The following is a 15,862-nucleotide window of genomic DNA, read 5'->3' as shown; positions in this document are numbered from 1 at the left end:
TTGGGACATGAAAAGCTGAGACCCAGTCCCTGCCTGCAGAGAACATTGGAATCAGAGAGACAGACTGGTGTCCCTCCCAATAATAATAATAATAATAAGGGGTCATAAAGATAAAAAGGTGCGTGGAAAAGAAAACTCAGCATACAGAGGAGCCTGGCTGAGGATCCGCCTGGGGAAGTGGGGGTGGGGTGGGGCGGGCACAGGCCGTGACATTTGAACAGAGCAGTCTGCTGGCAGGTTGGATGGGGCAATAGACCTGGTCGCTGCTTGAAGTGGGAAGAGCATAAATTAAGATACTGAACAGCAGGAAGGCACTGGGAATTAGGGTGTGGAGTGCGCTATGGGGGTGGGGGGAGGAGAGGGAAGGGCAGGGAGAGGGGCGGGAGAGTTTCCAAAAGTTAGTGGGAGCTAAATCGGGAAAGGCCTTGAATGCCACCCCCCCGAGGAGTTAGGAATTTATTATGTACCCTGGGTGCCCAAGCAAGAGGTAGATTGCTTGGAGGTGAAGCATGCGCGTGCACGCGCGCGCACACACACACACACACACGCACGCACGGGCTTTTTAAAAAATATATATTTTATTGATTTTTTCAAGAGAGGAAGAGAGGGATAGAGAGCTAGAAACATCGATGAGAGTGAATCATCGATCAGCTGCCTCTTGCACACCCCCCACTGGGGATGTGCCTGCAACCAAGGTACATGCCCTTGACCGGAATCGAACCTGGGACCTTTCAGTTTGCAGGCCGATGCTCTGTCCACTGAGCCACACCGGTTTTGGCCACATGGGTTTTTGAGATAGACTTGCCCAGGTTTGAATTCAGGCCCCCCTCCCACCGCTTGTTAGCCACAGGGCAGAGATCACCCTGCCTCAGTTTTCCTCATCTGTGAAATGGGCGCGATGATCGCAGGCTTGCCGAGGGGCTTCAGTGAGAGACTGCTTGTAAAATAACTCAGCACAATGACAGCCACTTCATTCTCAGTGACTGGACTGCTGGCTTGGATTATTCATGAAAGAGGGAAATGACATTTTCAGCTCTATTTAAGAAAAAGTCTGGCAGATGGACAAGGACAGACTTGGCCCAAAATGTCAACTTACTATTTTTCAAGTTATGCTAAACTATTGTACATATTCTTATTATCATACTTTAAAAAAATATTTTATTGATTTTTTTTTTTTTTTACAGAGAGGAAGGGGGGGAGAGAGAGAGAGAGATAAACATTGACCAGCTGTCTCCCCCCCCTTTTTTTTTTTAAAGGGTAAGATAGGTATAGTTGAAACCCCCTAGTTCCTATTTTGAGAAAGTCATTCTAGCCGAAATCGGTGTTGCTCAGTGGCTAGAGCGTCCGCCTGCGGACTGAAGGGTCCCAGGTTCGATTATAGTCAAGGGCATGTACCTTGGCTGCGGGCACATCCCCAGTGGGGAGTGTGCAGGAGGCAGCTGATGGATGATTCTCATCGATGTTTCTAACTCTCTATCCCTCTCTCATCCTCTCTGTAAAAAATCAATAAAATGTATTAAAAAAAAGAAAAAGAAAAAAAGAAAGTAATTCTAGTCCACCTGCCTGTCCCCGACACCCCCGGGTTACCCTGACCGAGTGGCCAGCAGGAATGTGATGTGTGGCGTTCCTTTATCGCTCAGAAAGGTTACGGATTCTTTTGTTCGCATTCTTTCATGTCTTAGCCGTCCTGGATAAGGAGAGACTCACCGCGGAGGAGATGGACGAGAGGCGGCGGCAGAATGTGGCTTATGAATACCTCTGTCATTTGGAAGAAGCCAAGAGGTAAAGACCGGCTGGCTGGAGAAAAAGATCGGGAGAAGGGAGCCGATAGCATGTGAATGCAGATAAAAGGCTCTTTCCGTGTGCTGTAGCTCTGTCTGAGCGAGGCTGGTCGTGTGAAGGAATAAGTATACCCGAAACCGATGTGGCTCAATGGATAGAGCATCGGCCTGCGGACTGAAGGGTCCGGGGGTTCAATTCCAGTCAAGGGCATGTACGTTGGTTGCGGGCACATCCCCAGTAGGGGGTGTGCAGAAGGCAGATGGTCGATGTTTCTCTCTCATCGACGTTTCTAACTTTCTATCCCTCTCCCTTCCTCTCTGTGGAAAATCAATAAAATATATTAAAAAAAAGAAAGAAGGAATAAGTATACTTAGGGGATTTATTTATTTATTTATTTATTTTTAAATATATATTTTATTGATTTTTTACAGAGAGGAAGGGAGAGGGATAGAGAGTTAGAAACATCAATGAGAGAGAAACATCGATCAGCTGCCTCCTGCACACCCCCTACTGGGGATGTGCCCGCATCCAAGGCACATGCCCTTGACCAGAATCGAACCCGGGACCTTTCAGTCCGCAGGCCAGTGCTCTATCCACTGAGTCAAACAGGTCAGGGCTACTTAGGGGATTTATTATGGGAGCAGGTGACCTTGGTGGTAGTTGATTCATGAAACACTGATGGACATTTAAAAAAAATTGAAATCCTTTATTGTTAAAGTATTACATAGGATGGACGTTTTTGTTTACTGAAAAATGCCCGGGTTTGTGTTGTTCTGATTTATGCCTATGGTGCCTGATGGAGGCACTCCCGGCTCTGGGGGAAGATAGAGCATTTTTAGAATTTGGAGTAAATTGAGCTTCCATGTTTCATCCGTTCTTCATGCGTTTTGATTTATCTGTGAGTTGGGCTCCTTCTCTCCTTGAACCTATGCAACCCTCAGAGGCAGCGGCCTCTGCATTCTTTAAATAAAAAATATATATATTTTATTGATTTTCCACAGAGAGGAAGGGAGAGGGATAGAGAGTCAGAAACATCAATGAGAGATTAACATCGATCCGCTGCTTCCTGCACACCCCCCACTGGGGATGTGCCCACAACCAAGGTACATGCCCTTGACCGGAATCGAACCTGGGACCCTTGAGTCTGCAGGCCGATGCTCTATCCACTGGGCCACACCGGCTAGGACGGCCTCTGCATTCTTTGTGAAGTGAATGTACAGCTGCTCTTTAGCTCCATCGGACGCCCGAGGCCTTTTGTCTTAGTGTCCATTTGCTCTCCGTGGCTCATTCCTTTTGTTCCGGGGCCGTGTGCCTCTGAATGTCCCAGGGCGGATACCGTAGATGTAATGACAGGTGTCCTATACGCGAGCTTTAGCTGAAAAGGCCAGCAAGGGAGAATGACCGGCATTCGTGATCCATAGGCTGAAGAAAATCATGGATGTTTTAAATGTGACTAATAAATAGATGTTTTTTTGTTTTGGTTTTTTGTTTTTGGTTTTAATTTTGAAAGTACTATAAAAAACTCTACAGGAAAGTCCAAGGACAACACTGCACACATACATGCATTTCAGAAGGAACACATGTTAGCCCTTCAGATCTTTCTCTTTCCTCTCCAAAAGACCCCGTCGCCCTAACCGGTGTGGCTCAGTGGATAGAGCGTCAGCCTGTGGACTGAAGGGTCTCAGGTTCCATTCCAGTCAAGGGCATGTACCTTGGTTGCGGGCACATCCCCAGTAGGAGGTGTGCAGGAGGCAGCTGATGGATGTTTCTCTCTCATTGATATTTCTAACTCTCTATCCTTCTCCCTTCTTCTCTGTAAAAAAATCAATTAAAAATATGTTATAAAAGAAAATAAAAGACCTTTGTGCCCCTTCCTGGTCCTATTCCCCTTCGTGCTGTCCCCAGTGCTACCACAAGCATGCATTTGGTGTATCCTCTTTTTTAAAAAAAATATATTTTATTGATTTTTCACAGAGAGGAAGGGAGAGGGATAGAGAGTTAGAAACATCGATGAGAGAGAGTCATCAATCAGCTGCCTCTTGCACGCCCCCCCACCGGGGATGTGCCCACAACCAAGGTACATGCCCTTGACTGGAATCGAACCTGGGACCTTTCAGTCCACAGGCCGACGCTCTATCTACTGAGCCAAATCGGTTTTGGCTGGTGTATGCTCTTGAATCCAGGCTTTTTTTTTTTTTTTTCGGATCTTGAAGCTCTCCCAGGAGACTGTGGGATTAGTGATGATTTAGGTGGCAAGAACTGTTTTTCTAAATGGAAGGTTAGACGCCAGACGAGTATGTTATTATACAAGGGGCTGGTTTCCCATACACGGTAAGGGCTTCTGGAACAAGAAGGTGCAGTCCTCTGGGCCTCCGGAAGTAAATGACAACTAGTCCACAACTAGTTAAGTCTAGTTGTGGACTAGATCTGGCTGTGGAAGGTCAGAGAGTTCGGAGGCCGCAGCTGGTTGGGGAGACGAGGCTGTGCTCGGGGAAGCCTTGCTGAGTCTATTGAGATGAGCTGGGGACAGTCAGGGAGACTGAGTCTCAACTCACCTTCCTTCCCGCATCCAAAGCAGTTCTGTTCCTTGTTTTATTTTTTAAAATATTTTGTATTGATTTTTTTTACAGAGAGGAAGGAAGAGGGATAGAGAGTTAGAAACATCAATGAGAGAGAATCATCAATCAGCTGCCTCTTGCACACCCCTGACTGGGGATGTGCCCGCAACCAAGGTACATGCCCTTGACCGGAATGGAACCTGGGACCCTTGAATCCACAGGCTGTCGCTCTTTCCACTGAGCCAAACCAGTTAGGGCTATTTTTATTTTTTTTTAAAGTATATTTTTGCTGATTTCAGAGAGGAAAGGAGAGGGAGAGAAATAGAAACATCAATGACGCCCCCCACTGGGGATCGAGCCCACAATCCAGGCATGTGCCCTTGACTGAAATCAAATGAGGGACCCTTCACTCTGCAGCCAACGCTCCATCCACTGACCTAAACCAGCTGGGGCTGTTTTATTTTGAAGTGTATTGATTTTTTGAGACAGACGACAGACATTGATTTGCTTTCCACTTATTTATGCATTCATTGGTTGATTCCAGGGGATTGAATGAAACCTGCAATCTTGGTGCATTGGACAACGCCCTAACCAACTGACTTACTGCCCAGGGCTCTGCTTTTGCTTTAATATTGGGTTTGGCAGTAAAATTTCCTTGTTACACGGGGTGTCTTGGCTGACACCCCCTCGCCACCACTAATCTAGCTCAGCCATCACATTTCAAATGAGGAAACTGAGGCTAGAGTTTTCGTGGTCGTTTTCTTGGTTGAAGAATAATTGTCATCATTTTGTATAGTGATTCCTCACTAGGTGTGGGCATTAGAATCGTCTAGGAAACTCCCCAAAATGCAGGTATTTTGGTTCAGTAGATGTGGGCTGGGAGGTCCAGACACCTGTATATTGTAAATGCTTCTAGCGGTTCTGATGGTCCGCCCCCCTTCGCTGAGAAGCAAGATTTAAAATGTTTTTAGAAGTCTGCTTGCTCGGTCGTTGTGGCTCAGTGGTTGAGCATCGACTTATAAACCAAGAGATCATGGTTCGATTCCCGGTCAGGGCACGTGCCCGGGTTGTGAGCTCCATCCCCAGTAGGGGGTGTGCAGGAGGCAGCTGATGAATGATTCTCTCACATCATTGTTTCTCTCTAGCCCTTTCCTTCCCTCTCTGAAATCAATAAAATATATATATTTAAAGTCTGCCTAGGCTGGGATATCATTGCCTAAATAGAATGATGCTTTTATAATCACATTTCTTTCTTCAGTTGCTGCCCTAGCAAGGTATTTCATTTGTCAGGTGTTTTTTTCCAGTATAAGAAGATAGCCCATTTTTTTTTTTTAAATCCCTCCAGGGGGCCATGATCACCTGGGATGTTTTTCTAATTGGGTGTTTTTGCATATTTAGTGAGACATTTGTGATCGTCTGTATTTTTTTTTTATGCTTTGCCTATACGAGAGAACATAATCATGGCAATTACTTGCCCTGGTACACGCTGCCTGCTGACCAGGCGTTGTGGAAATGTGCTTGGGTTTATTTAATTAAAAAGCACCCTTTTTATTAATTTCAGAGAGGAAGGGAGAGGGGGAGAGAGAGATAGAAGGAGCAATGATGAGAATCACAGATCGGCTGCCTCCTGCACGCCCTCTCCTGGGGATGGAGCCTTGAACCCGGGCCTGTGCCCTGACTGGAATGGAACCGTGACCTCCTGGTTCCTAGGTCGACGCTCAACCACTGAGCCCTGCTGGCGTGCTTGGTTGTTTTTTTTAATTTATTTTATTTTTATGGAGGCTGTCATATAATATCTGGGACGTCGTGCTGAGAAGAGAGAACTGGATCCCCACCGGCTGGCACCTGCTGTGTTTGAGGTGCACAGCAGGCAGATCACATGCTCTTCCTTATGAGCTTGGAACTGCAGCTCCAGTTGTGTCTCTTTTATTTATTTACTAGAGGCCGGTGCATGAAATTCGTGTGAGAGTAGGCCTTCCTTCCCCCAGCTGCCGGCACCGACTTTCCTTTGGCTCCCGGGACTTGGGGTTTCCTCACAGCCCTGGCTTCGTCCAGAAGGATGGAAGGACATCTGGTTTAATGAGCATATTATGCTTTTATTATTATAGATTTATTTATTTTTAAAAGTGATTTTAGAGTTAGAAACATGGATGAGAGAGAATCATTGATTGGCTGCCTCCTGCATGGCCACTGCTGAAGGGAGGGGAAGGAAATCGAGCCTACACGCCGGGCATGTGCCCTTGGCCGGAATCGAACCCGGGACCCTTTAGTCTGCAGGCCACTGCGCTATCCACTGAGCCACACCAGCCAGGGCCCAGTTGTGTCTCTTAACCTGGAGAGCTGGGCTGCCCCCTTCTGTGCTGCTGGGGGGCCCCTCTTTCCCCCTCTAGCACCAACCTCCGTGCGCTTTTTTTTTTTTTTTTTTGAGTTGGCCCCATCCTGTTTTCTTTGTAACCTTCACTTTCCTCCCCAAACTGGAAGAGCCGCCAGGGTCTGGAATTTACCAGGGTCTGGAATTTACACCGGCTCCAGGGCCAGGAAGAAAGATCAGAGAGATCCCGGGGAGAAAAGGTCCCCGGCTTCAGTTCTATTTATAAGACCGCCACTCCTCCCACCGAAGGCTCCACCTTGCAGGACAGTGGCCCCATTGTGCGGCCCGTGAACCTGCCACCCGGCGCTTCAGCGGAAGGAGCGGCCGGTGTGCAGAGAGGGTGGCTGTGATTGTGACCGAGTGGAGACAGTGCGTGCAAGTCAGAGTGTGTGCAGAAACACGAGAGTGTGCTGTGGGTGTGGGTCTGTGTTTCCCCCCGAAAGTTAACGGGGAACATGTAGGAGCGATTCCACAAGAGCATGCACTGGGCTGAAACCGGTGTGGCTCAGTGGATAGAGCGTCGGCCTGCGGACTGAAGGGTCCCGGGTTCAATCCCGGTCAAGGGCGTGTGCCTTGATTGCGGGCACATCCCCAGTAGGGGATATGCAGGAGGCAGCTGATGGTTGTTTCTCTCTCTCTCGATGTTTCTGGCTCTCTGTCCCTCTCTCTTCCTCTCTGTAAAAAATCAATTAAAAAAAAAAAAAGTATGCACTGGGAGTGGCTGGGAAATAGAAACTACAGAGCTTCTGCTTTATTTATTAGTTGGACAGTAGCTACAATGTGGAAGTTAACTTGCTGTCTTAATGAAATATTATCTAAGGATAAAGGGCTTTTTTTTTAAAAACATATTTTATTGATTTTTTTACAGAGAGGAAGAGAGAGGGATAGAGAGTTAGGAACATCGATGAGAGAGAATCATCGATCAGCAGCCTTCTGCACACCCCCTACTGGGGATGTGCCCACAACCAAGGTACATGCCCTTGACCGGAATCGAACCTGGGACCTTTCAGTCCGCAGGCCGACGCTCTATCCCCTGAGCCAAACCGGTTTCGACTGGATAGAGGGCTTTTTGCTAGGGCTGCAGAGCAGATCAAGGCCTTTATTTCTGAATATTTATCTGAAACTACGTGTATATGCATAAATGGAGGCTTATTTTTATCCTTTGGCCTGTTCTCATTGGGCTTTTTTCATTGGTTTTGGTTAAGGAGCAGGAGGAATGGACAGCATTGTCACTCAGGGGAAAGAGGGGAGATTTACATATGTGAGGGCTTGCCCAGGAGGAAGTAATAGATCAGAAAAAAATAGATCAGGTGACGAAAATAGGTCAGGTCAAAAAAAAGGAAGAGAACATATCCAAAAAAAAGGAAGAGAACATATCCGGTAGGACAGTCTGAAGATAAGGAGAGTAGGACCGGAAGTGGGATTAAATTCAGGCCTGGCCGTCCTGGCTCAGTAGTTGAACCAGGAGGTCACGGTTCGATTTGCAGTCAGGGCACACTCCGGGTTTTGGGCTCCATCCCCAGTGTGGGGCGTGCAGGAGGCAGCCGATCGATGATTCTTTCTCATCATGGATGCTTCTTTTTTATTTTTCAAATATATTTTTATGGATTTCAGAGAGGAAACGAGAGGGAGAGAGAGAGAGAGAAACATCAATGATGAAAGAGAATCATTGGTCAGTTGCCTTATGCACGCCCCACACTGGGGATGGAGCCCACAACCTGGGCATGTGCCCTTGACCAGGAATCCAACAGTGACCTCTTGGGTCATAGGTCAACACTCAACCCCTGAGCCATGCTGGCTGGGCTCATCATCATTGATTGATGTTTCTCTCTCTCTCTCTCTCTTTGTCTCTCTGTCTCTTCTCTCTCTCTCATCCCCTCTCTCTCTCTCCCTTCTGCTCTGAAGTACATAAAAATATATTTTAAAAAAATTCCATTAGGAGGAAGGTTAATTCCAGGTTATTTCCAGCACTCTCCCAGTTTACATTTAGGATCCTTCTTTCAGAGGCTTGCTGGTGTGCCTTTTTTAATATATTTTATTGATTTTTTACAGAGAGGAAGGGAGAGGGAGAGTTAGAAACATCGATGGGAGAAAAATATCGGCCAGCTGCCTCCTGCACACCCCCCACTGGAGATGTGCCCGCAACCAAGGTACATGGAATTGAACCTGGGACCCTTGAGTTCGCAGGCCGACGCTCTATCCACTGAGCCACAATGGTTAGGGCTGGCGTGCCTCTTCAAGACTATCCTGAGCCACCTTCCTCCTGCTCAGTCTCCATACCCCAGCTCACGGAGTAGGGCACACCCCCTTATAGAAGGGAAAGTCAGGGGTTTGGCCGGTTAGAGACTGTCGGAAACCATGACAGCAGCACTAAAGAGAGGCGCTTTAGCTCCTGTAATGTAGGGGCATCGAAATGTCTCTTGGAGCCGAAACCGGTGTGGCTCAGTGGATAGAGCGTCGGCCTATGGACTGAAAGGTCCCAGGTTCGATTCCGGTCAAGGGCATGTACCTTGATTTCGGGCACATCCCCTACTAGAGGCAGCTGATGGATGTTTCTCTCTCATCAATGTTTCTCTCTATCCCTCTCTCTTCCTCTCTGTAAAAAAATCAATAAAATATATATTAAAAAAAGAAAAGTCTCTTGGAAGGAAATCAGTTTCTGAGGAGAAATTCTCTTCCGTGGATGCGTCTTTGTTGTTCGCATGGAACCTTCTCTGGGGTGAACTCTTCAGATCTCCTCTTTGCGAACTGGGATCTGAATTTCAGTACCATCTGGCGGCTGGGTCCAGGCTGGCCCGCTGTGATCCCGGAAACAGGAGTTAAAGACATTGAAGAGGCAGGAGAATAAAAGGGATAAGGCGAGGTAACTAGGAAGAACAGCTTGCCCACCGGCTTCTAGCATTTTCCATCGGAGGAATGTCACTTAAAGATCGGGGGGTTGGGAGGTGGGGGGGAGACACCATTTTTAGGAGGTGACTCAAGCTCTTCTTCACCAGACGAGAGAACTGGTTTCATCGCCTCGGGAGACCCCATGCGGTGAAGGGGCCACGTAGCCACGTGGCTGCTTAGCGGCCCGGCCAGCTGGATGCATTCATGTGTTCATAATCACCGAGGGAGGAAGTCTTGGTGTGGGGTTTATTCTTAGCTCTCTTCTAGAACGGTGACATCAAGGAAAACCTCTCATCTCTTTTCTGAAACCTAGTGCAGCTGCATTCCATCGACTACGTGGTTAAGAAGTGGGTTGCAGCCGAGACCGGTGTGGCTCAGTGGATAGAGCGTCGGTTTGGGGACTGAAGGGTCCCAGGTTCCATTCCGGTCAGGGGCATGGACCTCCGTTGCAGGCACATCCCCACTAGGGAGTGTGCAGGAGGCAGTTGATCGATGTTTCTAACTCTCTATCCCTCTCCCTTCCTCTCTGTGAAAAACCAATAAAATATATATATAAAAAAAAATAAAGAGGTGTATCCTCTTTAAAAAATTTTAATTAAAAATAAATAAATAAAAAGAGCGTATTTGTTATAAAGTGACTCAAACGGGGAGAGTGCTTTCCACATAGTAACAATGTTATAAGTGCGAGGAGGTTCGTTCCCACTGTGGCCTCAGAAAGCTTGTTACCTAACTGTATAAGCTGAGACTGTTTGCAAATGTATCATTAAGATATGTGAAGAGCTGAGACTGGTTTGGCTCAGTGGGTAGAGCGTCGGCCTGAGGACGGAAGGGTTCCAGGTTCAATTCCGGTCAAGGGCACATGCCTGGGTTGCAGGCTTAATCCCCAGTGTGGGGTGTGCAGGAGGCAGTCGATCCATGATTCTCATCATTGATGTTTCTATCTCCTTTTACCTTCCTCTAATTAAAAAAAAAAAATAATAAAATAAAATAAAAAAAAATATATATATATACACACACACATATATATACACATATATACATATTATATATATATATATATATATATATATATATATATATATATATATATGGAGAGTAATCTGGTAAATATTAGGCAGTCAGCTAGTTAGTAGCTATCATAATTACTAAGAAAAGTTATGCCCTAGAGGGAGTGGCTCAGTGGGTAGAGCGTAGGCCTGCGGACTGAAGGGTCCCGGGTTTCGATTTCGGTCAAGGGCACATGTCCAGGTCGCGGGCTCCATCCCAGTGCGGGGGAGGGGGCGTGCAGGAGACAGCCAATCAGTGATTCTCTCTCATCATTGTTGCTTCTATCTCTCCCTCCCCCCTCCTCTCTGAAATCGATGAAAATATATTAAAAAAGAGAAGAAAAGTCATATAACTATAATCTCCTAGTGCTAAATATGAAGTAAAACAGAACTGGAAAAAGTCTGATTAAAACCTCTTTGAGAGTTTTGACTGCAATGAAGCACGAAGTGAAAAGAATGCGGCTTTCAGTGTTGGCAGGTGTGAGTTCGGAGTCTGCTTTTGCACTCTGCTTTAACCTCAGGGATGATATGTTTTTTTTTTTTTTTTTAATTGATTTTTTAAAGAGAGGAAGAGAAAGGGATAGAGAGTTAGAAACATCGATGAGAGAGAATCATCGATCAGCTGCCCCCTGCACACCCCCTCCTGGTACATGCCCTTGACCGGAATCGAACCTGGGACCCTTGAGTCCGCAGGCCGATGCTCTATCCACTGAGCCACACCGGTTTCAGCAGGGATGATATCTTAGGAGTTGCTGTGAGCATGAAGTGCCTGGCTCAGAGGCTAAAGTACAGTCGGCATTCATTAAACGTATTCTCTATCCTGGTTCTTGCTGGCAAAGCCAACTTACTATAAAGATGGTGACGTACTAATAAACTTTTCTGGGCACTGTCAAGGTCCTGAAGTTTGGTAGGCCTAGTTTTTCCACTTCAGACTTAAGTGCTTGTCTTAAAAAGGAACACCAGAGCCCTAACCGGTGTGGCTCAGTGGATAGAGCGTCGGCCTGCGGACTGAAGGGCCCCGGGTTCAATTCCGGTCTAGGGCAGTGTACCTTGGTTGCGGGCACATCCCCGGTGGAGGTGTGTGCAAGAGGCAGCTGATCGATGACTCTCTCTTATCGATGTTTCTGACTATCTCTCTCCCTTCCTCTCTGTAAAAAATCAATAAAATATATTTAAAAAAAGGAAACAGCCTGCCTCTTTAGGAAGTAGGATAGAGGTGAATGGTGTAAGAAGACTGTTCCTTTATATTTAATGCCCTTCTGTATATTTAAATTGGTTTTTTTTTTACAATGATCATGAATTTTAACATAAAGAAAAAAAATTAAGAAAAGGGAAAAACAGTCTAACATTTTAATTTATTTATTATTTTTAATATATATTTTCATTGATTTCAGAGAGGTAGAGAGAGGGAGAGAGAGCTAGAAACATCAGTGATGAGTGAGATCTGGGCATGTGCCCTGACCGGTAATGGTTCATAGATCAACGCTCAACCACTGAGCCACACTGGCGAGGCTGTCTGACATAAGTCTTAGATTGTAATCACCAGTTTAGATTGCTTAAATTGCTATCGTGCATATTTAATTACTATTTTCAATGGGTAACATAATGTTCATACTTTATTCTTGTTTAATATTCTGTTGCTTTGATGGCTGGACAGGTTAAGTATTTCCCTACGTATTTGTTTTCCAATTTTATTTTAGGTTATAATCTTCCGGGGTTACGATGTTAACTTTTGTGAGTGCTCTTATAATAAGGATGTCCTGTATTTAATACTAACTGTATTGCATTTTTTGGAAGTGGCTATGACAGTAGATCTTATCTACTCTTCACAGGAAACGTATTTTCGTTGTATGGGCATGCGCGTTAACTTGCCTCACTGTGGTGATCACTTCATAACATACACCACTACATATTCGTTATGTTGTACCTCTTTTTTTTTTTTTTGAAGTGAACATATCAAGATTTTATTGTCATAATAAAATATGAAGCTTGACCCTAACTGGTGTGGCTCAGTGGATAGAGCGTCAGCCTGCAGACTCAAGGGTCCCAGGTTTGATTCCGGTCAAGGACATGGCATGTGCCTTGGTTGCGGGCACATCCCCAGGAGGGGGTGTGTAGAGGAGGCAGCTGGTGGGTGTTTCTCTCTCATTGATGTTCCTCTCTATCCCTCTCCCTTCCTCTCTGTAAAAAAATCAATAAAATATATATATTTTAAAAATATGAAGCTTAGAACTGGATCACGTGACCCTTTCTCTCCTTACCTCCTCCCAGTTCGAAATGCTTGCGTCTCTTCATAGCCAGCGTTCTCGTAGGTCTGCAGGTGGGCTCACTGCATTCCAGCCTCAGCACAGCCTTCTTTGTAGTTTTAGCCTTTTTTCTTTTCTTTTCTTTTTTTTTTTTTTTAAATCGCCTTAGTCTGCCCACCCGGGCCACTCTGCTTCCTGGCATAGTGACGCTCTCTCAGCGCACACAGAGGATCCTTGCCCTGCTTGCACTGTGTTACTTGCACTGTGGGGTCGATGCTTCTTCTTTTTTTTTTTTTAAATGTATTTTATTGATTTTGTACAGAGAGGAAGGGAGAGGGATAGAGAGTTAGAAACATCGATGAGAGAGAGTCATCGATCAGCTGCCTCCTGCACACCCCCCACTGGGGATATGCCCGCAACCAAGGTACATGCCCTTGACCGGAATAGAACCCGGGACTCTTCAGTCCGCAGGTTGACGCTCAATCCACTGAACCAAACCGGTTTCAGCTGGGGTCAATGCTTATAGACAGTTTGGTGAGTTTTAGGGACTGGACGTTCACTATGTCTGCGAGCACTATCAGCAGGGAAAGCATGTTGTACCTCTTGCTAATACAAAGTTCTATGTCAGTGGTCCGCACACTGTGGCTCTGTTGACTAATGAGTTTGCCGACCACTGGGATAGGGGCTTCATCATAAAGAATAGCTACAGCCTATAATTATTGGAATCGAAAGTCTAGGTCAGTGGTCGGCAAACTCATTAGTCAACAGAGCAGCAAACCCCGGCTCGCGAGCCGCAATTTGCCGACCACTGTTCTATGTCAGAATCTGAACGTGCATGGATGACACCCAACCAAGTGAGCCACACCGGCTAGGGCCGAAGGGAGCTTGATTTTAAGCTCCATGACAAGTAACTTCTTTTTACACTTTTCATGACTTGAAACTTGTGAAATTCTTGTTTCTTGAGGTTATATTAGAGTTGATGTCAGTTTATTAATTCTGCCGGTAAGGAGACTCTTCTTGGTTTATGATGTCTTTTTAGTTTGTTTATTTTAGCTCTGGGAAATGGTCTGTTATACCTCGATTTGGTTCTGATTCATTAGTTCTGTCTTGGGGGGTGTCTATTGTTAGGCTAGATCTGCACAGTCTGTTTTATGGCTGTTCCTCATTTTGTTTATCTTAGCCTTCTAGATGTCTCACATATGTCTTCTGCCTCACTGATTTGATTTTTAAAAATATATATATTTTATTGATTTTTTTATTTTATTTTATTTTTTTACACAGAGAGGAAGGGAGAAAGAGAGAGAGAGAGTCAGAAACATCGATGGGAGAGAAACATTGATCAGCTACCTCCTGCACACCCCCTACTGGGGATGTGCCCGCAACCAAGGTACATGCCCTTGACCGGAATCGAACCTGGGACCTTTTAGTCCGCAGCCGATGCTCTATCCACTGAGCCAAACCAGTTAGGACGATTTTCTACCATCTTGATTTTTTTCATTGGTTTGGTTAATGGTAGTGGCTAAGCCATGTGGTATTGCAATTTTCATTTTGAACTATTAACTCTTTTTTCCTCTATATTATATATATATATATATATATATATATATATATATATATATATATATAATATATATATTATTGATTTTTTACAGAGGAAGGGAGAGGGAGAGAGAGTTAGAAACATCAATGAGAGAGAATCATTGACTGGCTGCCTCCTGCATACCCCACACTGGGTATTGAGCCTGCCACCCATGCATGTGCCTATGACCAGAATCAAACCCGGGACCCATCAGTCTGCAGGCCGATGCTCTATCCACTGAGCCACACAGGCTAGGGCTCCTCTCTGCTCTTGATAATAAATCACATGGCCTCTGATTAGTTTATGAAGAATAATATGACTCATAGGGTCCCTTTTAGGTGGAAAAAAAAGGGGAGGGTAGCCAAGAGAATTGGACTTCGTATTCTCAGTAAGTCTGGGAGTGGATGTGACCACAGGAAACCATTGTTAAGCGGCCAGGTTGAGTGTATGAATTGTTCACCCATCCAAGTTGGGAAAGTCTGACTAATCTAAGTGGATCATTAATTTGACCTAATTTGGCATATATTTCCTTCTGCTCTTTTGAGGTCAGAGCAATAATAGTGTAAATGAAAATAAAGTAAAAAAAAAAAGAAAAAAAAAGAAAGATTTTAGGGCCTACGTTGGCGTGTTCTAGGAACTTAATTTTCTGGCTTTGCATAGCGAGCTGCCTCTGACTTCTGCAGAATTCCTTCTGCTTCACAGTTAAGCAATTCCGCCGACCTGTTGGTGGTAGAAACCGAATTGGACGTTTTCAAAAACCATGTGGTGTTTGATGGACTCCTGGTTGTTTGCAATCGAGGCTGCTAAAGAAACCCTTTCATAGGAAGTATTTGTGTAAGAAAGTGCTGGCAGGCCGAGTGAGACCATCCGGAGGTGATTCATATTATTGGGGCTGTTTATTTAATGTGTGGCTTGGTTGCCTAGCAACTATCTTTGAGCCAGCCGAGGGAAATGACACTTCTGCACGGAGGTCCCGTTGCCTTCCTGACCGAATCAGGACTCTGTTTCTTTTTTTCTTTTTAAAAATATGTCTTATTGATTTTTCACAGAGAGGAAGGGAGAGAGAGTTAGAAACATCGATGAGAGAAAAACACCGATCAGCTGCCTCCTGCACACCCCCCACTGGGGATGTGCCCGCAACCAAGGTACATGCCCTTGACCGGAATTGAACCCGGACCTTTCAGTCCACAGGCCGATGCTCTATCCACTGAGCCAAACTGGTTTCTACCTCCTTCTCCCTATTTTCATCGTTGTTAGCACCTGTATCCTTTATTCAGCACTTCTTATGTGCAGGGCCCTGTGCTAAGCCCTTTACATGCGCTGTCTCATTAGCTATTCTTGAAGTTCGAGGAGGTGCTTACTCTTATCTGTCTTTCACAGAAAGGAAAGCA

General features: G+C 45.5%; 1 protein-coding gene across 4 annotated transcripts in view; it reads left to right on the top strand.

Annotated features, from left to right (window-relative positions):
* IQGAP1 (IQ motif containing GTPase activating protein 1) overlaps positions 1-15,862 on the top strand; it is a 123,434-nt gene that overhangs the window by 1,169 nt on the left and 106,403 nt on the right. For all 4 annotated transcript variants that reach the window (XR_006740120.1, XM_045573424.1, XM_036415629.2 and 1 more), the window contains exon 2: positions 1,683-1,782. Coding sequence is in view for 3 of the 4 variants with exons in the window: in XM_045573424.1 (XP_045429380.1) it covers positions 1,683-1,782 (100 nt within the window). In the remaining variant the exon portion in view is untranslated. The remainder of the gene's footprint in view (positions 1-1,682; positions 1,783-15,862) is intronic.

Source organism: Pipistrellus kuhlii, unplaced genomic scaffold (genome assembly GCF_014108245.1).
Source record: "Pipistrellus kuhlii isolate mPipKuh1 unplaced genomic scaffold, mPipKuh1.p scaffold_m20_p_50, whole genome shotgun sequence".
Taxonomy (NCBI): domain Eukaryota; kingdom Metazoa; phylum Chordata; class Mammalia; order Chiroptera; family Vespertilionidae; genus Pipistrellus; species Pipistrellus kuhlii.
This window is presented reverse-complemented; position numbering and strand designations above follow the sequence as displayed.